Below are 22275 nucleotides of genomic sequence, written 5' to 3' on the forward strand. Positions count from 1 at the left end.
AGGGGAGGGGGCCGGCCACCCCAAAAAGCCACAAGTTGGCCGCACCCCCTTGAGGCCGGCCACCCCCTCCCAAACCCTAGCCGCCCCCCTCTCCTCCATATCTCCCGCATAGCTTTAGCGAAGCTCCGCCGGAGTTCTCCACCACCACCGACACCACGCCGTCGTGCTGTCGGATTCAAGAGGAGATACTACTTCCGCTGCCCGCTGGAACGGGGAGGTGGACGTCGTCTTCATCAACAACCGAACGTGTGACCGAGTACGGAGGTGCTGCCCGTTCGTGGCGCCGGAACCGATCGTGATCAAGATCTTCTACGCGCTTTTGCAAGCGGCAAGTGAACGTCTACCGCAGCAACAAGAGCCTCATCTTGCAGGCTTTGGAATCTCTTCAAGGATGAGACTCGATAACCCCTCGTTGCTACCATCATCTAGATTGCATCTTGGCTTGGATTGCGTGTTCGCGGTAGGAAATTTTTTGTTTTCTATGCAACGTTATCCTACATATCGAGCATAAATACTCCCTCTTGGAGTTACTAGCAAAAACTTGGCCAGAGCCTCTACTAACAACGGAGAGCATGCAAGATCATAAACAACACATAGATTGATAATCAACATAACATAGTATTCTCTATTCATCGGATCCCAACAAACACACATGTAGCATTACAGATAGATGATCTTGATCATGATAGGCAGCTCACAAGATCAGACAATGATAGCACAATGGGGAGAAGACAACCATCTAGCTACAGCTATGGACCCATAGTCCAGGGGTGAACTACTCACACATCAATCCGGAGGCGACCATGGCGGTGTAGAGTCCTCCGGGAGATGATTCCCCTCTCCGGCAGGGTGCCGGAGGTGATCTCCAGAATCCCCCGAGATGGGATTGGCGGCGGCGGCGTCTCAGTATGTTTTCTCGTATCGTGGCTCTCGGTACTGGGGGTTTCGCGACGAAGGCTATTTGTAGGCGGAAGGGTAGGTCAGGGGGCCGCCCGAGGGGCCCACACCATAGGTCGGCGCGGCCAGGGCCTGGGCCGCACCGCCTGGTGGTGTGGCCACCTCGTGGCCCCACTTCGTTGACTCTTCGGTCTTCTGGAAGCTTCGTCCAAAAATAGGACCCTGGGGGTTGATTTCGTCCAATTCCGAGAATATTTTCTTACTAGGATTTCTGAAACCAAAAACAGCAGAAAACAGCAACTGGCTCTTCGGCATCTCGTTAATAGGTTAGTGCCGGAAAATGCATAATAATGACATATAATGTGTATAAAACATGTGAGTATCATCATAAAAGTAGCATGGAACATAAGAAATTATAGATACGTTTGAGACGTATCACTCAGCTAATTCATTTGCACTAACAATTATCCTCACTATATTCTTTGTGTACGCTATACATTTAATTATGCAGAATGAAGAAGCTCGAATGCAAAAGAGGCAAGCTCCTACCGCTGGGGTTCATTGACCCAGACACAGTTCATGAAGTTACGGTTCGAGATTTCGCCAAGGACACAGAGGACAACATGGTAATGTTTTTAGTGAAGCAAGCAAATAAAGAGGATATATTCTTTCCCTACAACTTCAAGTGAGTGTTATATATAACATACATTATGCTTGTGCAGCTTCCACTTTATTCTCGTAATCATTGAGCTATGCTTGTGCAGATTCTACTTTATTCTCCTAATCATTGATCTTCACAAAGGAGTCGTAAATGTCATGGACTCGAAACGTAAAGAACATGCGGAATGGGCGGACATCGCTGCCATCCTCCAGAGGTAATTTCAATCAATTTCGTATTGGCATCTTCATTTGTTCTAATTCGACGATATCATCAACTAATCAATAACTCATTTACTCATTATTTTTTGCCGGGCAGGGCTTGGAAATGGTTCATCAATACTGTTCCGGGTAAATGGAAACCGGAGCTTACATTTCAAGATTACCCTGTAAGTAGTACTATATATATAGCTATGTCCGTGAAACTCTATATATGATATTTACTTTCAATACGATGCTTGATTATTAGTTTGATCGAACTATTTTTTCGTAAAGTGTATGAGGCAGGAACCCGGGAATAACTTATGTGGATACTACGTCTGCACCTTCATTCGTGACATGGTCTGTCCCAAGGGTGGGGATGCCCGTATACACCACACTCGTGTACGATAACAAATTCTCACAATTATCTTAATTAGTACCATCTATTGTATTGAGTTCCATTCATATATTGATCTCCTTTTTTAAATATAGATGATACGCCTGCGGGACACTCTCATAACGGAGGATCAAATACGAGCAATTCAAGAGGAAATCGCGGGATTCTTTCTTACCGAGGTCATTACCCGAGGTGGAGAGCACTATGTGGAGGTCATAGATGAGGCGCAACTCCGTAGAGGCTTATAGATTTAGTAAACAGATCCGACTAGCTTTATATTGTAAATATGCATGCATTACGTGTACTGTTGACGATGTCTATATATGTTCACGACGATATTTTGTGGTTTCTTGAATGATATATATGCATTGCTGAAACTCTGCCGCGGCAGAGAAACGCCATGTTTCTCTGCCGCGGCAGAGAAACGCTGCTACAACCTAAACCTATGCCGCGGCAGAGAAATAGCAATTTTCTGCCGCGGCAGAGAACCTCCAGGCCCGGTTCGTACCACGAACCGGGACCAAAGGCCATCCACCGCGAGCGCCCTGGCCGCACCACGTGGCGCGGCCTTTAGGCCCGGTGCAACTTTGAACCGGGACTAAAGGGGGGACCCTTTAGTCCCGCCTAACTGGTCCCGGTTTGGAAACCGGGACTAAAGGCCCAAATGGACCGGGCCTATAGCCCCGTTTTCCACTAGTGGCGGCAGCGGCGGTGGGAGGGTGGGTTAGGGTTGGGGGAGGTTGGGTAACTGCGGGAGGGTGTGTTAGGGTTGGGAGATTAGTAATATTTAAATTTTTACAGCTTGCTGACTAGGCCTTGTACTTGCTCTTTACTACGGCGAGCTCAAACTCTCAAAACATGCAACCGCCGGAAGCGCCGCGTACAAACCGCGTTGATGGGTGGTAGTAGCGTTTTCTTTCCTTTGAGAAAACGTGATGGCACGCAGTGGTTACGTCACGCGCTAGCTATAGTACGTCCACAGCTATGCTAAAACATTAGAAAGGTCCGTTGCGTCGTCGTCTACCTCATAATGCAGTCACCACTTGCGCTCGGTGACCGCAGGCGACGGCGACGGTGGTGGCGCATTTGTGTCTCTACGTTGACCAACAACCGGGGCCCGATAACGGATGGTCGATCGTATCCAGTCGCCCGCGCGTAGGACGGCACACAACGCGGAAAACGGTGTGTAGAACCGTAGAAGGCTCTCGATCACGGCGATTCGAGGAGTGCTGAGTGAGCCGTTGTGCGCGTCGTGCGATTCGACGTGTAGAGCTCGTGTAATCCATGAATCAATCACAATTCACAAGTAGTGCTCCCTCTAGGCCTCTAGGACGTGCGTGTGCCATGCAGGCCCGTCTCGGAGGCAGGTGCAAAATGTTCTACGCACAGGGCCCCCAAAATTAGAGGGCCTCCAATTTTTCATGTTCAGCTATTAATTAGTAATAGGATTAGATGGGCCTAGCATTAGTAGTACCGCTTGGGAAGTTGCACAATTAACTCCACGAGCCCTCCAACCAGAATCCAACTCACGCACTCCTCTTTATTTCTTTGACTCTTCCTCATCTAGCACGACTGCCGATCCCCAAGTTCCTTCGTCTCCTACGCTCGATTTAATCCTGTCACAATTTACACGGAATAGATCCGTTGATGCAATGAATCGATTCAAGGTCCGTTGCAGGCTCCACCCTCAATACACCACCTATTTATTTGGTGATTTCTTCTCAATTTCTCATCTCTGAATCTCTCTGTTCTAGCGCTCTACTTCTTCCCAGGGCCCTGCTTCTTCCGATCCGGCGACCATCTTGCTATTTATTGCCGGACCTGCCATCTCTGGGTGCATCAATTCGAGTTGGAGGCCCGGCTGAAATCTCTGGGAATGGTGTAGCAGCTCCGCCTCTGAAATCTGTAAGTCTGGAGGAGCCCGGCTGAAATATCTGGGTGTATCTCTGGCCTCTGAAATCTGAATCATCAAGAGGAGGAGGTGGACTGGAGTCTGGAGGAGCAACCAGCCACACGCTTCCAAAATCCAGGTTGTTTCATCTCATTTTGTTCCATGGTCTATTTTTGATACATGATATTTGCATGATTGCATCCTAGTTTCATTTTCTGTAATGTCTTCTAGAAATAGGAAATACCCTTCAGGACATGAAAAACGTCAGAAAAAACAAAAGATTGATGAACTTACTCGATCTCAAAGGGGTGCTCTTGATAAATATTTAGCAAAAGAATCAGGCATTTCTTTTGAAAATCGGACTGCAGATGTTGGTACTGACAGTACCAATGTTGATTCTCAGTCTGGGGATACTAATGTTGATAGAAACATGGATGTAGTTGTTTATGACGAGAGTACTAATAATACCGATGACATAAATGTTAATGTTTCTTTGCAACCTGACATATTTGATCCACGAAATTGGGGTGCCCTTGATTCTAAATCATTTGACATATTGGTAGAGAGGGGTCCTAAGAGAGATTTATCTATCAGAAAGGGTCCCAAAGATAAATCTGGTAGAAGATTTTCTGCAATGTTATACACTAGAGTTTTGCCAAATGGAGAGGAATCTGATAGAGACTGGCTTGTTTTTTCTAAAGATCTCAATAGAGTTTTTTGTTTTTGTTGTAAATTATTCGGGAAGGGTCGAGGCAAAGGTCAGTTGGCTAATGAGGGTTTTAGTGATTGGATACACCTTACCGCTAGACTTAAAGAGCACGAGGTTGGAGCAGAACATGTTAAAAATATGGTCACATGGTATGATTTGCGTCTCAGGTTGCAAAAGAATGAAACTATTGACAACGTAGCTCGACAACAACTTGAGAAAGAAAAGGACCACTGGCGAAAAGTTTTATTTAGAATTCTTTTGATTGTTAAATTTCTTGCAAAACATAATCTTGCATTCCGTGGTACTAATTCCAAATTGTATGAAGATAGCAATGGTAATTTTTTAGGCTTGGTTGAAATGTTGGCCGAATTTGACCCGGTTATTAACGAGCATGTTCGACGCATAACAAGTGATGAAACTCACACTCATTACCTTGGTCATGGCATCCAGAATGAGCTAATACAACTGCTTGCTTCTGCGATTAAATCAGAGATCATTAAAAAAATAAAAGACGCAAAGTATTACTCGGTGATACTTGATTGTACCCCTGATGCAAGCCACCAAGAGCAAATGTCTTTGATTATAAGATATGTTGATGTATCTTCGAGTTCTGTTTGTGTTGTTGAATCTTTTCTAGGATTTTTGAATGTAAATGATACCACCGGGAAAGGACTTTTTGATGTTTTGCAGAATGAACTAAAGCAACTTAATCTAGACATAGATAATGTGAGAGGGCAGAGCTATGATAATGGGTCAAACATGAAAGGTAAGAATCAAGGTGTTCAAAAGCGGCTTTTAAATATAAATCCTAGAGCTTTTTATACAGCATGTGGAGCTCATAGCCTCAACTTAACTCTCTGTGATATGGCCAAGTCTTGTGGTAAGGCTAAGGACTTTTTTGGAATCATACAACGTATCTACACAATATTTGCTAAATCAACTAAGAGATGGCAGATTTTAAAAGATAACATAGAAGGCTTAACTCTTAAGTCAGTATCATCTACTCGTTGGGAGAGTCGTATAGATAGTGTGAAAGCTATCAGGTTTCAGATTTCCAATATACGCGAGGCTCTACTACAAGTAGCTGAAACTGATACAGATGACATAACTAGTAGTGAAGCTAAATCTTTAGCAACTAATGATCTTGGTGATTTTGAGTTTGTAGTAGCCATAATAATTTGGCATGATATATTGGCTGCGGTAAACTTGGTTAGCAAGAGTCAGCAGAATTGCATATAGAATTTTGTTGACTATTCCAGTGACGGTTGCATCAGCAGAGAGAAGTTAGTTGCTAAAGATTATTATGGCTACTACAAACTCAAAATCACCAAGATCATTAGTTGCTAAAGATTTAGCTTCACTACTAGTTATGTCATCTGTATCAGTTTCAGCTACTTGTAGTAGAGCCTCGCGTATATTGGAAATCTGAAACCTGATAGCTTTCACACTATCTATACGACTCTCCCAACGAGTAGATGATACTGACTTAAGAGTTAAGCCTTCTATGTTATCTTTTAAAATCTGCCATCTCTTAGTTGATTTAGCAAATATTGTGTAGATACGTTGTATGATTCCAAAAAAGTCCTTAGCCTTACCACAAGACTTGGCCATATCACAGAGAGTTAAGTTGAGGCTATGAGCTCCACATGCTGTATAAAAAGCTCTAGGATTTATATTTAAAAGCCGCTTTTGAACACCTTGATTCTTACCTTTCATGTTTGACCCATTATCATAGCTCTGCCCTCTCACATTATCTATGTCTAGATTAAGTTGCTTTAGTTCATTCTGCAAAACATCAAAAAGTCCTTTCCCGGTGGTATCATTTACATTCAAAAATCCTAGAAAAGATTCAACAACACAAACAGAACTCGAAGATACATCAACATATCTTATAATCAAAGACATTTGCTCTTGGTGGCTTGCATCAGGGGTACAATCAAGTATCACCGAGTAATACTTTGCGTCTTTTATTTTTTTAATGATCTCTGATTTAATCGCAGAAGCAAGCAGTTGTATTAGCTCATTCTGGATGCCATGACCAAGGTAATGAGTGTGAGTTTCATCACTTGTTATGCGTCGAACATGCTCGTTAATAACCGGGTCAAATTCGGCCAACATTTCAACCAAGCCTAAAAAATTACCATTGCTATCTTCATACAATTTGGAATTAGTACCACGGAATGCAAGATTATGTTTTGCAAGAAATTTAACAATCAAAAGAATTCTAAATAAAACTTTTCGCCAGTGGTCCTTTTCTTTCTCAAGTTGTTGTCGAGCTACGTTGTCAATAGTTTCATTCTTTTGCAACCTGAGACGCAAATCATACCATGTGACCATATTTTTAACATGTTCTGCTCCAACCTCGTGCTCTTTAAGTCTAGCGGTAAGGTGTATCCAATCACTAAAACCCTCATTAGCCAACTGACCTTTGCCTCGACCCTTCCCGAATAATTTACAACAAAAACAAAAAACTCTATTGAGATCTTTAGAAAAAACAAGCCAGTCTCTATCAGATTCCTCTCCATTTGGCAAAACTCTAGTGTATAACATTGCAGAAAATCTTCTACCAGATTTATCTTTGGGACCCTTTCTGATAGATAAATCTCTCTTAGGACCCCTCTCTACCAATATGTCAAATGATTTAGAATCAAGGGCACCCCAATTTCGTGGATCAAATATGTCAGGTTGCAAAGAAACATTAACATTTATGTCATCGGTATTATTAGTACTCTCGTCATAAACAACTACATCCATGTTTCTATCAACATTAGTATCCCCAGACTGAGAATCAACATTGGTACTGTCAGTACCAACATCTGCAGTCCGATTTTCAAAAGAAATGCCTGATTCTTTTGCTAAATATTTATCAAGAGCACCCCTTTGAGATCGAGTAAGTTCATCAATCTTTTGTTTTTTCTGACGTTTTTCATGTCCTGAAGGGTATTTCCTATTTCTAGAAGACATTACAGAAAATGAAACTAGGATGCAATCATGCAAATATCATGTATCAAAAATAGACCATGGAACAAAATGAGATGAAACAACCTGGATTTTGGAAGCGTGTGGCTGGTTGCTCCTCCAGACTCCAGTCCACCTCCTCCTCTTGATGATTCAGATTTCAGAGGCCAGAGATACACCCAGATATTTCAGCCGGGCTCCTCCAGACTTACAGATTTCAGAGGCGGAGCTGCTACACCATTCCCAGAGATTTCAGCCGGGCCTCCAACTCGAATTGATGCACCCAGAGATGGCAGGTCCGGCAATAAATAGCAAGATGGTCGCCGGATCGGAAGAAGCAGGGCCCTGGGAAGAAGTAGAGCGCTAGAACAGAGAGATTCAGAGATGAGAAATTGAGAAGAAATCACCAAATAAATAGGTGGTGTATTGAGGGTGGAGCCTGCAACGGACCTTGAATCGATTCATTGCATCAACGGATCTATTCCGTGTAAATTGTGACAGGATTAAATCGAGCGTAGGAGACGAAGGAACTTGGGGATCGGCAGTCGTGCTAGATGAGGAAGAGTCAAAGAAATAAAGAGGAGTGCGTGAGTTGGATTCTGGTTGGAGGGCTCGTGGAGTTAATTGTGCAACTTCCCAAGCGGTACTACTAATGCTAGGCCCATCTAATCCTATTACTAATTAATAGCTGAACATGAAAAATTGGAGGCCCTCTAATTTTGGGGGCCCTGTGCGTAGAACATTTTGCACCTGCCTCCGAGACGGGCCTGGTGAAAGCTATCAGGTTTCAGATTTCCAATATACGCGAGGCTCTACTACAAGTAGCTGAAACTGATACAGATGACATAACTAGTAGTGAAGCTAAATCTTTAGCAACTAATGATCTTGGTGATTTTGAGTTTGTAGTAGCCATAATAATTTGGCATGATATATTGGCTGCGGTAAACTTGGTTAGCAAGAGCTTACAGTCAAAAGATATGATCATTGATGTTGCTATTGAAAATGTCCAGAAGCTGATTACCTTTTTCAATGGTTATAGAGAAACTGGTTTTACAAGTTCTGTGGAAATAGCAAAAGAAATTGCACTTGAACTTGATATAGATGCAACATTTCGGAAAAAGCGTGAAATTAAGAGAAAAAAACAATTTGATGAGAACCCTGATGTTGTGCCGATTGCTTCACAATCTGCATATGATTCGTTCAGGATAAAGTATTTTTTACCTGTTGTTGATCAAGCTATTGCTTCACTTACTACGAGGTTTGAACAATATAAATCATATCAAAAAATATTTGGTTTCTTGTTTACTTCTCAAGCACTACGCCTGTTGGATGATAAAAGTTTAAGATCTTCTTGTAATTGCCTTGAGACTGCACTTAAAAAGGATAAAAAATCCGACGCTGATGGTGACGAGCTAAAATCTGACATCGATGGTAATGAGCTATATGTAGAGTTAAAGTTACTCCAAAATTTCATCCCAAGGGAAACTTTGGGACCTGTTGACATTTTGAATTTCTTAAAACGAATGGGTTGTTTTCCTAATGCAACCATTGCATATAGAATTTTGTTGACTATTCCAGTGACGGTTGCATCAGCAGAGAGAAGTTTTTCTAAGCTAAAGTTGTTGAAGTCGTACTTGCGTTCGACAATGACACAAGAAAGACTTAGTGGATTGGCTATGATAGCAATTGAAAACGACATTTTGGAGAAAGTTTCTTATGAAGAGCTAATTGAAGATTTCATCTCAAGAAATGCCAGAAGGATGTCACGTTTCTGCTAAAGAACATAGTACTTTTGAATTATGAGAAGGTTTTCCCACAAGATGTAATTCATCCAAAAAAAGTTGTACAACCTGAGAATAAATATAATATAAATCGATGTTTTTTCTAGTTGCCGATGGTTATGTTGAGGGCCCAATTTTTTGTTTCACACGGGGCCTCCGTTTTCTCAGGTACGGCCCTGGTGCCATGAGTCTGGTGGACAGTTTTTTCGTTTCTACGAAACACCCTACGCTGCTCCCTCCCACTTCCTCGCGACCGGGTCAAGCTGAAGCACGCACCCACACCACCACATGGGACGACCTGGACCCAGCAAGCAACCTTCCCGACCCTAGACAGGGAAGCAAGCAGCTGTGGCTGCACAAACCGGCCAGAGGCCAGGGCGCGCGCGGTAGCTGCAACCAAAGTCAGAGTTCCAACGGACGCCAACGGGCATATATGGGCCTCACGTTGGTCGTACGTCGAGGCGCCGACTCGCGTTTACACATCGATACTCGGAGGAGCGTGGACGACTACTACGTACGAGTCTACTATGCAGTATGCACGCACCTTCTCCCCTGGCTGTTCAGTTTTTTCGTCCTAATTCTTCTTCTTCTTACTACATTGATCAAATCAACGTTTCTAGATGAGCTTCTCTCTTGAGCTGTGACCAAACATTTCCGCGGCGGCTTTTCGCCTTTTATGCCGGTGTTCGGCCGCCGAAATTAGGCAGCAGCTTCGCCATGCCTGGCGTTTGCTTGACACCGACGAATGATAATCCAGAAGCCCAACTCGATCATATGCCTTTGCGTATGCTGATCAAACTTCCGACTTGTCCCCATTGCGTCCTTCAACGCTAGTAACCGTGCTTATACGCTAAAGCCATGACATAACAGGCGTTGACTCGAGCCGGAAAATGATGGCCGCGTTCCTGAACCTAACCGAACTACCGAGGTCCGACCGGGTAGACGTTATTCAGGAGATCGCACATGTGGCTCTAACTACTACCACTGCTACTTTTCTTGCTTAGCGAAATGATGCGATAGGAACCAGCTCGTCGGTGCCTAATCCGGACTGTTACAGTTTCGGCCAGTGGGAGTGATCGTCTGATCGATCATTGGATGCTGATGATGCACTAATGCGTGAGTGGATGACACATGCATATACATGCATGGGAGACTCGGAGGTGCATGCTCAAACAACCTACTACGATAGGATTAGAAACTCTGAAACTGACAAAACTGCTCTACCAAATTGAAGGTAAAGAATTCACACTCTTGCAAATAATACATGTGTTTTTGCGGTGAGTAAAGAATAACATTGACTTAGGATAGACTCGTAGACTTAGGCTATGCTTGTCGCGAGGGAGGGTTATCTTAATCACGTTTATGTAACTATTTTTACTATCTTATTACAGTTAAGCTAACCAACTTTTAAATTATCACTGCATCTACTTTCCCAAACGAAACTAAAAAATAATTTCAGCACGGTACAATAATTTGGCCACCAACCGAGCCTTGGAAACTCAAAACCGCAAATGTGCTCAAGAATTACTCAAATGTTTTGAAATTCTTTTGTTTTTATTATATATTTTGTGAGAGTAAATGCAGATTGATAAGGGTTCATTCTAATTTGAAACAAATACGTGTGATGCTTCAAATTTTTCGCCGAAAACTTGCCCACTTTGAACCACATTTTGTATTTCAGCTAAACAAATTGCATCATATTGGGATTGCTCGTCCTAATATGTATGCATGCCAATCATTTTGGACATTTTAGTAGCTAAATATAAGGCATCTTTGCCAACGTGGCCGCTAGACCTAGCAACCCCGGACCAAGTTAAGAGCTTATCATGTCGGAAGCGGAGAGGCGAGGTGGTGCCGCGGAGTTATAAGTGCGATCCTGGTGGGCTCAACCAAGTTTTGCCAATGTTGCCAACTTCAAAACGAGATACAAGAAGAATACACCTCTAAGTTGGAACGCGGGGTTACCGCGCCATCTCACCACTTTGGCAAGAAATAAAATGCTTTGCGGATTAAAAATTAGTCAAAATATGTTGTAAAGTGCTTAAAACTCGAAAATCATGGTGGAAATTATGAAGTCTTGATTGCATTTCGAGTTAATTCTTTTATGATGAAAGAGCTCATCATACTTTTGACAAGGCTTAAAATTGGTCGAGAATGTTCCGTACTTCCGTTGCTCTGTAAGGATCTCAAGAACATTATGCTCCATTTGTGCCCCGTACGGAAATACTTTTGTCCCGTATAATATTTTTTAAAATTCTGACATAGTAAAATATGACTAATCATATAGAAAAAAACTATCAATATCTATAATACTATAAAAATATAATATGAAAGTATATAACACAATGTATCTAGTGATATTGATTTGGCATTATAGATATCGATAGTTTCATCTATAAATTTAGTCAAACTTTACAATGTTAAACTTTTTGAAAACATTATTCGCCTTATTTACAGGAACAGAGAGTTCTCCAAAATCTCCTTTTAATACGTGTTTATATTAACTAGGACAATGCCCGCGCGATGCGACGGATTTTAAATACTTCCTCAAGCCTTCCGTTGAGCTGCCTCATCTACCCGCTGCATCTATGGAGCGTTCTTCTCTGAAGCCGCTACAACCCGTTTTATTAGGCCATCCTTCTGTTGGCTGATATTCGAGGTGACTTACCAACGTATACGAGTTGGTTTGCCGGTTTATAAAATTCTATATAAAGTTTGAAATTCTTTGGTGAATCATAAGAAATTTATAGTAAAAATTAGATGAAAAAATCTTATGTTAGACTATACAAAGTTTAAAATTCTCTTAAATGGATAAAATTTGAAGCTAAACGTCCACTTATTTGTGGACAAAGTTTAAAGTTAAACGTCCACTTATTTGAGAATGGAGTGATCATGCGTGTGTCGGCCGCTACTGTTCTGGCTTTCGGTCTCCGGTTCATCCAACCGAGTGTACACAATATTTCTACATGACTGAGCTGATCAGTTATCAGAACGATTGCTTCACAGTTCACGGTTCAGCTTCGAATCTTTGATTGGAGTGCCCAGGCACTGCGATCTAGCTCTTCCGTGGACCAGAATAGGATCACATAGCTTCAACTATAGAAACCATGACATGATTATCTCATCTCCTTGGCAGCACGTGATGTACATCATGTTTTGTTTCCTTTCAGACTAAGAAGCTCTCTGATGACGAACATCAAGCAGATTTCCAGTTCCTCCTAATATAGTTTTGATGACGAACACGCGCCAGGCCTGCCTGACAGCCAGCGCGTGCACTGCCTTTCCACGGTTGGCGTGGTGAAAATTGCTCAGAATTGGTTGAGTATAATTATACTGAAACTTCAGGCATCACCAATCCCACCAAGCACTGCCTTTCCACTGCTGCTTCCATCGAGACTACAGCTCTCACTGTGGTGGCTGGTCCGCTCGATTCAACGGAACTTTCCCGATGCGATCATCTGCTTGGCCCGACGGTTGATGGCCAATAACGGTTGTCGTGAGATTTCACATCAATGTTTCACGCGGTGCTTTCTTTGGATTGCCGGTCGGGGTAATCAGGGCGGCGGCATCCGGGAGCTCGGCTAGCTCAAGGATCAGAGCAGTAAACCTTCAGGAAGTAGCTAAAATTAACCTGTCTCATTGTCTCCCATTTTCCCTGGATATTGATCTCGAACACACCGAACCCCAAAAGTGGCAGCAGCAGAAGCTCCTAGCCAAAAAGAAAGTACCAGCAGCAGCTCCAATCGAAAAACAGCTGCAGCAACAGTACATCTCTTCTCGGCCGGCTGAGCAAGGGCAGGCCCCCGAGCACATCGTCCTCCAGTGTCACCGTCGACTCTCCCCATGGGAATAGAAACATGCTAGCCGGTGTGGACCAGATCGAGGCGATCTGGAGCATCACGACCTCATCGGGCCGGCAGGTGGTGCCGAGTACGACGCCCGGGATCCTAACCTCCGCCACACATGCTCGTACCGCGGGGCGATTTGGAGCATCGCGACCTCGTCCGGCTGGTAACCTCCGCCACACAGGCTCGTATCGCGGGACAATCTAAAGCATCGCGACCTCGCCGGGCCGGCAAGTGGTCCCGAGTACGGCACCCGGGATCCTAACCTCCGCCACACAGGTTCGTACTGGGGGCGCAGATTGGCCACTCACAGCGTGGCGTCGATTCGCACGACGGCGGCAGAAATCGAGTGCGGCGGAGATGGGAGAGGGAAATTATCGACGGCGAGTAGGGGCGCCGGGGCTGGGGCTGGGGGGGGGGGGGGGGGGCCGGGTGCTGTATGTGCCGGCGGCGTCCGAACTGGGAAGAGTTTGGGGATTCGGCTGAGCGAGCGATTTTTTGGGGCGAGACGAAAATAAAGAGCGAACCGGTACCATGGTATTTTGCTGTAATATGGAATTTGGTGGGAGGGCAAAACGGTCCAAAAAAAAGCGTTGACGAAACTTTTTGGCAGAAATTGTACGGACCAAACCAAGGAAACGTTAGCTCCTTTATTATTAGGTATAGATTAACTGGGAGGTATATCTGTAAATGGAAACGGCGGCCCACGGCGCCGCTAGCCCAAGCCCAGTAAACTTGCTAAATAGACACCCAGTCAGAAAAGAAAAAACGTAGCGGCTCATCACGGCTCCCCGCTACCGCCGCCGCGCCGCTCCTGTCCCCCTCCATGGCGATGGAGGCCTCCATGGCGATGGAGGCGGGCGCCGCCCCATCCCTCTGCTCTCCCCACCAAGGATCAGATCCATCGCCGCCCCTCTTGTCGCTCTTCCCCCAAGGAACAGAACCACCGCCGCCGCTCCATCCCTCCGATCCTCCCGTGAACTCCTCTTATCCGGCCGCCTCCATCCCGTGCGTTGAGCAGCCGGTGTCCGACGAGGTATTCGAGGAGAAGGGAACCAGTCCAGTTCAGAAGAAGGAGAAGGATGGCAGCCATATTCGGGAGAAGAAGATACGGAAAAAGGTATCCGATTTTTCATCTTGACCTTGATATCCTCGTCCTAGAAGCACGCATTCTGGATGCTTACTAAGATTTTGACCGTGATCTTGACCTTGTTTCTTGATTAGCCGGATGGCAAGAAGCTCAGGCAGGTGGTGAAGGGAAATAGTCGTGACACCGTTGTTCAGGTACTCGCCAATGAGGCCATGATCTTGTTATACATGTGAAATTGTTCCACAAATTTGGGGAGCTAAAAGCGATTTGATTACTGTGAAATTGTTGCCCATGTCCTTCTCAAACGAAACTGCTTTACATGGTAGGTGTAGCAGAAGGACAACTAGTTATTATGCATAATGTATTGACTTATTCGTTCCATGACACCTTAGTGCTAATAGTGCACAGACTAATTTAGTCATGTTGCTTCAGAAAGAGAAAAACTTCAGGTGATTTGTAGGTGTTGGTGGTACTTACTACTTAGCCCATGATATGTCACTGAAAAAACTTGCAAAAAACACACAAAAATTGAATCAACAATCCGCGGTGGTACTGTCTTTGGAGGTGTGGAAAGTTCTGTCTTCGGAGATACCTTCCAGGCGACAAACTTCATCATCCAGTTTTGGTAGGGTGCCTGTTGTCGTTTACTGAAGCAAACATAGGACAATGGATCAGAATAAGATTAATAGTAAGAACTGAACCAGGAGTACAATAGCAAGAAATCTGACAGAGCATCAAGTTTACCATCATTGGAGAACTCACCACGGAGTACCAGCATTACAACTTTCTTCTTCGAAGGTGGGCCTGCAGTGATCAAGTTGTTACCTCCAAATATACCAATTCTGACTGGTGCATTCAGCTGAGCTGTTATGTTCTCCTCTGTAAATAGGAGTCAGACTATTCAGGAAATGCAGGCGAATGTCTGTACCTGATCCACTTGCAGCAGCACCCTCCAACCGTGGCCCTAGTCTGAGCACATACATGAAAAGAGTCGTGAATTCGTCTTGTTCAATTGGCATTTTACTGAATCAAATATAATTTGTTGCATCAGAGATGAAAATAGATGGCTACTATAAATGACATGAATGATAATTTAACGTTTAACTTTTTTTTTCTTTCAAAAAGAGGCAGTGATGTAGTATGCTTTACAGTTACTGCTTTTTCACTATTCTTTGGCAGACATGATAATGCATACTGCTTTTTCATTAACTGCAGGAGTCCGGTGAGGCCTGTGAGGAGCCGCAGCGGTCCAGAGATGTCCATGGGGGGAAAAGGTCACTATCTCGTGCAAGTGAAAGCTCAAGAGCAGCAAAGGTTGCGAGAACTATTGATTCAAAAGTAAGTTCTTTGTCTTGCTGGTACTAACCTTGAGATTGCTAATGTAGTTCACTATAGTTTATGGAAATTCTATTCTGCTAGTTCCTACCATGAGATTGCAATCATAGTCAAATTGTTCTAAATGCAGGTTGTCATGACCCAATTGAAGACCAAAATGAAAGGAAGAAAATTGCCTCCAATTATTTCGGGGTCTCCTATGTTGAATCTGATTGCAAGAAAGAAAGCACAAACATCCGGACGGTCACCAAACCAGCTTGTAAGGTCTCCAAGGTCCACTGGGACTTTGAAATCCCCGTCTTTGGATGCTCTCTCGCCTGTTTCTGTACATGCTACTCCAGCTTCTTTGCATGCTCTTTCGCCTATTCCTGGACATGGTGCTCCATCCACTATGCGTGATCGTCTTGTTCCTGCTCCTACCCACGGTAAGTTCAACGCATGACATGGTTGTAACATGGTTGCATGCAAGTATGTTGATTTCCTGCCCATTTCCTAACATTTGAAACTTTCATACTTGTAGGATCCAAGCGCAGACCACGCAAGTTGACCTCTATCATTTGGAGGGAGGCTGAGCCAATATATATTGATGGATTTCTGATGCAAGGCCAATGCAACTATTGCAACAATATATTTCCAGCCTCTAAGGTCTCAGGTACTAGTCAACTTGCTAGACACCTCAAGGTATGTGAGGTCAAATGTTCAATGGATGGGTTGGTGCAACAAATGAAAAATTCTGATGAAATAGACCCTGATTGGAAATTTGATCAAGAAATCGCAAGGAGTGAGCTTGTCAAGTTAGTTGTCTTGCATGGTCTGCCTTTCTCATTCGTCGAGTATGTTGGCTTTAGAAAATTTTGTGCAGTAGTAAATCCCTGGTTTAAACCAATCAGTAGAGTAACAATTCAAAATGATTGCATAGAAGCTTACCATCAGTATAGAAGTTACAATGAAACTTTCTTCAAGAATTGCAATCATAGAGTATCACTAACTGGCGATATGTGGACCTCAAACCAAAAACTTGGGTATCTCTGTATCACGTGTCACTGGATTGATAAGAACTGGAAAGTTAAGCATCGAATCATAAGATTCTGTCTAGTTGAAACACCCCATGATGCTTGGAATATATTTGGCGTGGTGCTGCAGAGCATCCGTGACTGGAACATTGAAAGTAAGATATGTAGCTTCACACTAGATAATGCAGAAGTAAACACCAAGATGATTGGGCATCTTAGGACAAATCTTGTTGATCGAAAGCTTATCCATCACAAAGGAAAACTTCTACACATTCGGTGTGCAGCGCATGTGTTAAATTTGATAGTGCAAGATGGATTGAAATCCATGGATTCTGTTGTGGACAACATCAGAAACAGTGTAAAGTACATCAGGAGTTCTCAACACAGAATAGAACAATTTGACAAGATGGTTCTGCAAAATGGAATAGAATGCAAGCATCAACCTTCATTAGATGTGTCTACAAGATGGAACTCCACGTTTCTTATGCTCGAGTCCACATTACCATTTAGAAAAGTCTTTGAGACCTTACAACAACAAGAGCCAAGCTATACATTTGGTCCTTCAAACCAGGAATGGCAGATGGTTGTAGATATTTGTCGGCTTCTAAAAGTATTCTGCCATGCGACCAATATCATTTCAGGCTCAAACTACCCAACCTCAAATCTCTATTTCCTCGAAATCTGGAGCGTGAAAGTTGTATTAGATGAACAAGAAAAGAGCAGCAACGCTACAATAAGAATCATGGTGAGAGAAATGAAAAAGAAGTTTCATAAGTACTTCATGGAGTCATATTTGACAAATTGCATACCAGTGGTTCTCGACCCAAGGTTTAAAATGGAGCTTGTCGAGTTTCGATTGAAAAAATACTTTGGAGTTGGTGCAGATAAACATATCCTAGAAGTAAAGGAAGCTATCGCTGCCTTGTTTCTCGCATATGCAGCTGAAGTTGAAGACTTCAATAGCATGTCACAAGAGCAAAGTGGCGAGGAAACTGGTTTGGCTGATGATGCCCTTTCAGATTTTGATGAACATATCAAGCTTAAGAAAGCTAATAGCTGCAACGAGCTGCAACGCTACCTAGAAGAAGACTTTCATCCCCGTACACCCGATTTCGACATTTTGAAATGGTGGGCTGTGAACTCTCCAAGGTATCCAGTACTTGGCAACATTGCCCGTGATGTACTGGCTGTACCAGCTTCGACCGTTGCCTCTGAGTCTGCGTTTAGCACGTGCGGAAGAGTTATAACTGATCACAGAACTAGCCTTGGAGCCGAAAGTGTTGAAGCATTGATGTGTTTTGGGGATTGGATTAGGCGTGGTGGTAAGCATTTCTTTTAGCGTCTACTATATTTCGTAAATATGCTAATATATTTGGTTAATATGTATCATCTGGCTTATTTTGATTATAATTGTTGCAGAACCTTCTTGCGAAGAAAGCAAACCTGATGAGGTTTCGTGAGTGTTCATCTCAGAGTTGTACATGAGGCAAGTATATTTTACAAAGCTTACTGGGTAAACATAATGTCCATCCCCATCTTATTTTTATACAGTAGGCAGCCTCAGGCAGAACATTTTCAGTTTCTGTGAAGCATGTTTGTGAATCACCAATACAGAATATTTTTTTAATGCAGTGGTAATTGATTATGTCCATCAAGATACAATTATTCACATGCTTTAATTTGTGGTCAGAGTATGACTTGCTACATGAGTTCTCCCATGTTAATTTGTGGTCACTCCAGATTAATGGCTTGTAGTAACTCTCATATTTGTGTACTTACGTTTCAGCAAGAAAGGATGGAAAGGTTGCCAAAGATGAAGAAAATGCAAGCAGATCTCATGGTCCAAGCAAAAGAGAGTGAATGAAGATCATCCTAGTGTATCAGAATCCTAGTGTAATATTTTGGAGACCAGGGATTTACTAAACTTGGGATTTACTGATGCAGCAAATTGTCTTCTGTTTTTTTTTGTTTCTTGCTTTAAGAGTTTGCCACTTTCATAAGAATGGAAGTATTTGGCTATGCAAGAGTTTGCCCTCCTGTCATTCCTACTGATGTTAGTGAAACATGATTGTCAGTATTTGGCTATGGAAGAGAAGCATTTTTTTCCACAAGGAAGAGACCTGCTTAGCCACTTTGGAACTCCATTATTTATTTCTGTCCAAATGAAATCTTCTAGGGGGTACTCTGTTCTTTCCATGGGACAGTACTTGTCCAGTTGTTCATTGTTTTTCTGTGTGATACGATTATTGACATTTCCTTTTTATCCGAGAGCTCGTAAGGGTGTGTATTATTTGAGTGATTGATAATTTCTGGAGAATAGAGCTTGCTCTTGTCTGCCTTGATAGTGATTATGATTTATGAGAGTTTGAACTGAAGCATTATATGTGATGTCATGTTGATTGCAATAACGTGAGGCAGCGGAGGCATCAACGATTTGCACAGTAGCGTGAACTGTGGCATGCAGCTAGGCATCAAATTAGCACAATAACGCGAACTGTAGGCAGGCAGCGAAGCGAGCAGCAGGGATCGGCAGGCAGCGAAGCGAGCAGCAGGATCGTTCAGCAGGATCGTTCAGCAACGATTAGTGGCGGGCAACCGGCCGGCCACTAATCCTGGCGGGAGTAAACGGGCTAGCTGCAGTGTCCCGTTCAGCTTAAAAGGCCACGAGCGGCATTTGGTGGAGCGCCACGGACGTGTCCGTTTACAGGTATACTGGGAGGTTAGTGTCGCACCGCTTCCCTCTTTTCTTTTTGCAGTCAAGGTCTAAGTGCTTTTGTATACTCCTTATTTACAGGACCAGAGAGAGTACCTGTGAAATCTCATTTTTCGATATGTGTTGACATTATTTGATGGGGTGGTTAGTGGTTAGTGTCGCACCGCTTCTCTCTTTAGTTTAGCCGTAAAGGTCTAAGTGGATTTGTATACGTCTTATTTACAGGAACAGAGAGTACAAAATCTCATTTTGGCGAAGTGTTGACATTATATATTTGACGGAGAGGTTTTTACTATTGACGTCGTTTTCTCGATCAATACATGCTTTGATTCGTTGTGAGTTGTGATTGTCCGATCGCCATCACGATCTCCGAGTTGCCTTACAAGACCAATTCTTTTACAAGAACTGGCGCCTCTATAAAACCTTGGCTCTCCTATGTTACTAGTCGCATTCTCACTCAAACCAAATCCCCGTTCCCCGAGAGAAAAGAAAAGAGACACCGCGAGCTCAAGCCATGGAGACCGCTCCCACGAAGCCGTCCTTGTCCAAGAAGCCCTCGCCGTCGTTCCGCCTCCGCAACGGCAGCCTCAATGCCCTGCGCCTGCGCCGCGTGTTCGACCTCTTCGACCGCAACGGCGACGGCGAGATCACCCTCGACGAGATGGAGTCCGCGCTGGACACGCTCGGCCTCGGCGCCGACCGCGCCGGCCTGGAGGCCACCGTCGGCGCCTACATCCCGGCTGGCGCCAACGGCCTCGGCTTCAACGACTTCGAGAGCCTCCACCGCGCTCTCGGCGACGCGCTCTTCGGCCCCATCGTGGAGGAGGAGGAGCCCCAGAAGGAGGGCGAGGACGAGGACATGAAGGAGGCGTTCCGGGTTTTCGACGAGAACGGCGACGGTTTCATCTCCGCCGCCGAGCTGCAGGCCGTGCTCAAGAAGCTCGGCCTGGCGGAGGCGCGGAGCCTGGCCGCGGTGCAGGAGATGATCTGCAACGTCGACCGCGACCGCGACGGCCAGGTCGATTTCGGCGAGTTCAAGACCATGATGCAGGGGATCACCGTGTGGGGCGCTTGACGCCGGCGGCGCGCGCCTGGCCTTCGTCCATCTCCTGTTTCTCATGTATGTATCATTGATCATTCCTAGGCATTGTAGCGCGATTTTTACCCGGCAATTCTTCATCGAGATTCCTATCCTTGATTGGATATGCTCGTAGTCGTAGTCTTGAGGAATTGTTCCTCTTGAGAACCATGGCCGCATGTACTAAATCAATCTCTTCATTAACTCTAATTCCTTCTTTTTATTTCTGCAAATGTATTGACCAGTTGCTCCTAAAAATATTCGCTCTCAGTTTCGTGCGGCTTTCGAGCTCCTGCCTAACTCCTACTCGTTTGCGCGTTGACGTTATATTTTGTCATTTCAAAATCAACATTTATTTAGCAAATTGCTAAAAAAAATTCAATAAAAATGGGAGACAATGAAGTGTACATTAATTTATACATATATCGCTATGTTGCTATTCATTATGATTTTATCTAAGGTTTCGCTAATTCTCACCATTGGATTGAATGTGTTTGGCAACGAGATTTTTCGAGTTGCACACGAGGTTGCAACTGAAATTTTACTACTTGCAAAACGGTTTTCAACTGACAAAAATTAATCTAGACCATTAAATTACTTTAAGATTTTTTCGCAAAAAATACTTAAAATTCGTGTTAGTTATGAGTTTGCAACTAAAATTTGATGACATCATCTGGCTGAGTTGGTCACTCCTTTTTCTCCATGTCCATCCTTTGGACATAACTTTTTTCTCTCTCAACAGTAGCACTTATTAATCCCAGTGAGACACATGCACGAAATAGGGGTTTCACATGGGACATTTCGCTCCACATTTAGCAGTACTGTATACATGTATAGTATGGTGCTAGTGCTAGGCACATGAAGGTTGTTATACCAACCAGAACCAGGATGCATTTTCCTTTCTAAGAGGACCCGCCATTTGTCGAAAGCAACTAGTATCCACATGGTCTGCAATTCAAAATATAGTTATAAATGTACTTCATCACGCGTTTTGCTTTGAGTTGAAGTTTGTCCAAAGCCATTAAGCAATGTTTTTTCCTTGGTCTGCAGATTCTCAAGCATCAGAAGATTGCTCCAGCCTTACAAAGTTGAAGCCTGTAGCCTTGTGCAAACTCGTGTTAGTTTCTTCGGTCCCTAGGGAGTTGGTGTGCGTTGGTCAGAAGCTCAGAATGCACGCAAATTGGCTTGTAATTTTAGCATGTTCTAACTACGATGGCTCTATCTTTCACACATGAAACCATGTAGGTACTTTGCACCTGATGCGTGTGCCTTGTAGTACGATAATCTCTCTGTACATCATAACATGGGACACCCGTTTCATCCATTTCGTTTATCAAAATTGTATAATGTACTGTACTATTTTGACTTCCCTAATATATTTGCACATTTGTTAAATTCATGTGTTCTTAGGTTTTGGGAAGTGCATATATGGAGCACTGGTCAGTTTTTGTCAATTTTAGGGTATCAACTATTTCCCCAAAAAAAGGGAATGCTTATCAGCGTCGTCTTTCAAACATATCATGAACTAACACAATATTCAATTGCTATTTTAAAATTAGCTAAATGTCCCTTTTCAGTTTGCTACTCCCCATATGAAAATGTGGAATTAAATGTTGTGATTATAAAATATTTGAAAAGTTGCCCTTCAAATTCTTTTCTGTCATGATTGGCATTGCAACTTTGCTTTCCTCATTTTTGTTGCCGCTAGAC

The 22275-nt window shown here is 43.6% G+C and overlaps 2 protein-coding genes and 3 long non-coding RNA genes across 6 annotated transcripts; 3 read left to right on the top strand and 2 right to left on the bottom strand.

Annotated features, from left to right (window-relative positions):
- The first annotated feature begins 3691 nt into the window (after positions 1-3691).
- Positions 3692-4239, top strand: LOC127294949 (uncharacterized). The gene is made up of 2 exons (XR_011743613.1): positions 3692-3819; positions 3907-4239. It is a non-coding gene; the product is annotated as an uncharacterized lncRNA (long non-coding RNA).
- Positions 4240-7740: 3501 nt separating this feature from the next.
- LOC139830649 (uncharacterized) lies at positions 7741-8288 on the bottom strand. Its single transcript, XR_011743614.1, has 2 exons — positions 8161-8288; positions 7741-8073 (listed from the first exon to the last, which is right to left on the bottom strand). It is a non-coding gene; the product is annotated as an uncharacterized lncRNA (long non-coding RNA).
- A 5732-nt stretch (positions 8289-14020) lies between these two features.
- On the top strand, positions 14021-19095 carry LOC127294950 (zinc finger BED domain-containing protein RICESLEEPER 2). 2 transcript variants are annotated; one of them, XM_051324866.2, is made up of 7 exons: positions 14021-14456; positions 14561-14620; positions 15642-15764; positions 15892-16186; positions 16282-18096; positions 18194-18287; positions 18561-19095. In XM_051324866.2, exons 1-6 carry the CDS (start codon positions 14163-14165, stop codon positions 18232-18234), a joined length of 2628 nt encoding a protein of 875 aa, XP_051180826.1. In that variant the 5' UTR covers positions 14021-14162; the 3' UTR covers positions 18235-18287; positions 18561-19095. The 2 variants fall into 2 exon arrangements, with proteins under 2 accessions (XP_051180826.1, XP_051180827.1); XM_051324867.2 differs by lacking the exon at positions 14561-14620.
- LOC127294951 (uncharacterized) lies at positions 14766-15443 on the bottom strand. Its single transcript, XR_007847271.2, has 3 exons — positions 15355-15443; positions 15189-15230; positions 14766-15073 (listed from the first exon to the last, which is right to left on the bottom strand). It is a non-coding gene; the product is annotated as an uncharacterized lncRNA (long non-coding RNA).
- Positions 19096-19927: 832 nt separating the features above from the next.
- On the top strand, positions 19928-21960 carry LOC127294953 (probable calcium-binding protein CML27). Its single transcript, XM_051324869.2, has 2 exons — positions 19928-20607; positions 21616-21960. The coding sequence occupies exon 1, from the start codon at positions 20002-20004 to the stop codon at positions 20560-20562; it is 561 nt and encodes a 186-aa protein (XP_051180829.1). The 5' UTR covers positions 19928-20001; the 3' UTR covers positions 20563-20607; positions 21616-21960.
- Positions 21961-22275: the final 315 nt, after the last annotated feature.

Source organism: Lolium perenne, chromosome 4 (genome assembly GCF_019359855.2).
Source record: "Lolium perenne isolate Kyuss_39 chromosome 4, Kyuss_2.0, whole genome shotgun sequence".
NCBI lineage: Eukaryota > Viridiplantae > Streptophyta > Magnoliopsida > Poales > Poaceae > Lolium > Lolium perenne.

What these genes read in the sequence shown, in the direction of transcription:
- LOC127294950 (XM_051324866.2), top strand. Translation starts at nt 14,163, where the DNA reads ATGGCGATGGAGGCCTCCATGGCGATGGAGGCGGGCGCCGCCCCATCC. An exon ending in GTCGTGACACCGTTGTTCAG is followed by an intron (nt 14,621 to 15,641) that starts GTACTCGCCAAT and finishes CATTAACTGCAG; the next exon opens with GAGTCCGGTGAGGCCTGTGA. An exon ending in GGATTGGATTAGGCGTGGTG is followed by an intron (nt 18,097 to 18,193) that starts GTAAGCATTTCT and finishes TAATTGTTGCAG; the next exon opens with AACCTTCTTGCGAAGAAAGC.
- LOC127294953 (XM_051324869.2), top strand. Translation starts at nt 20,002, where the DNA reads ATGGAGACCGCTCCCACGAAGCCGTCCTTGTCCAAGAAGCCCTCGCCG.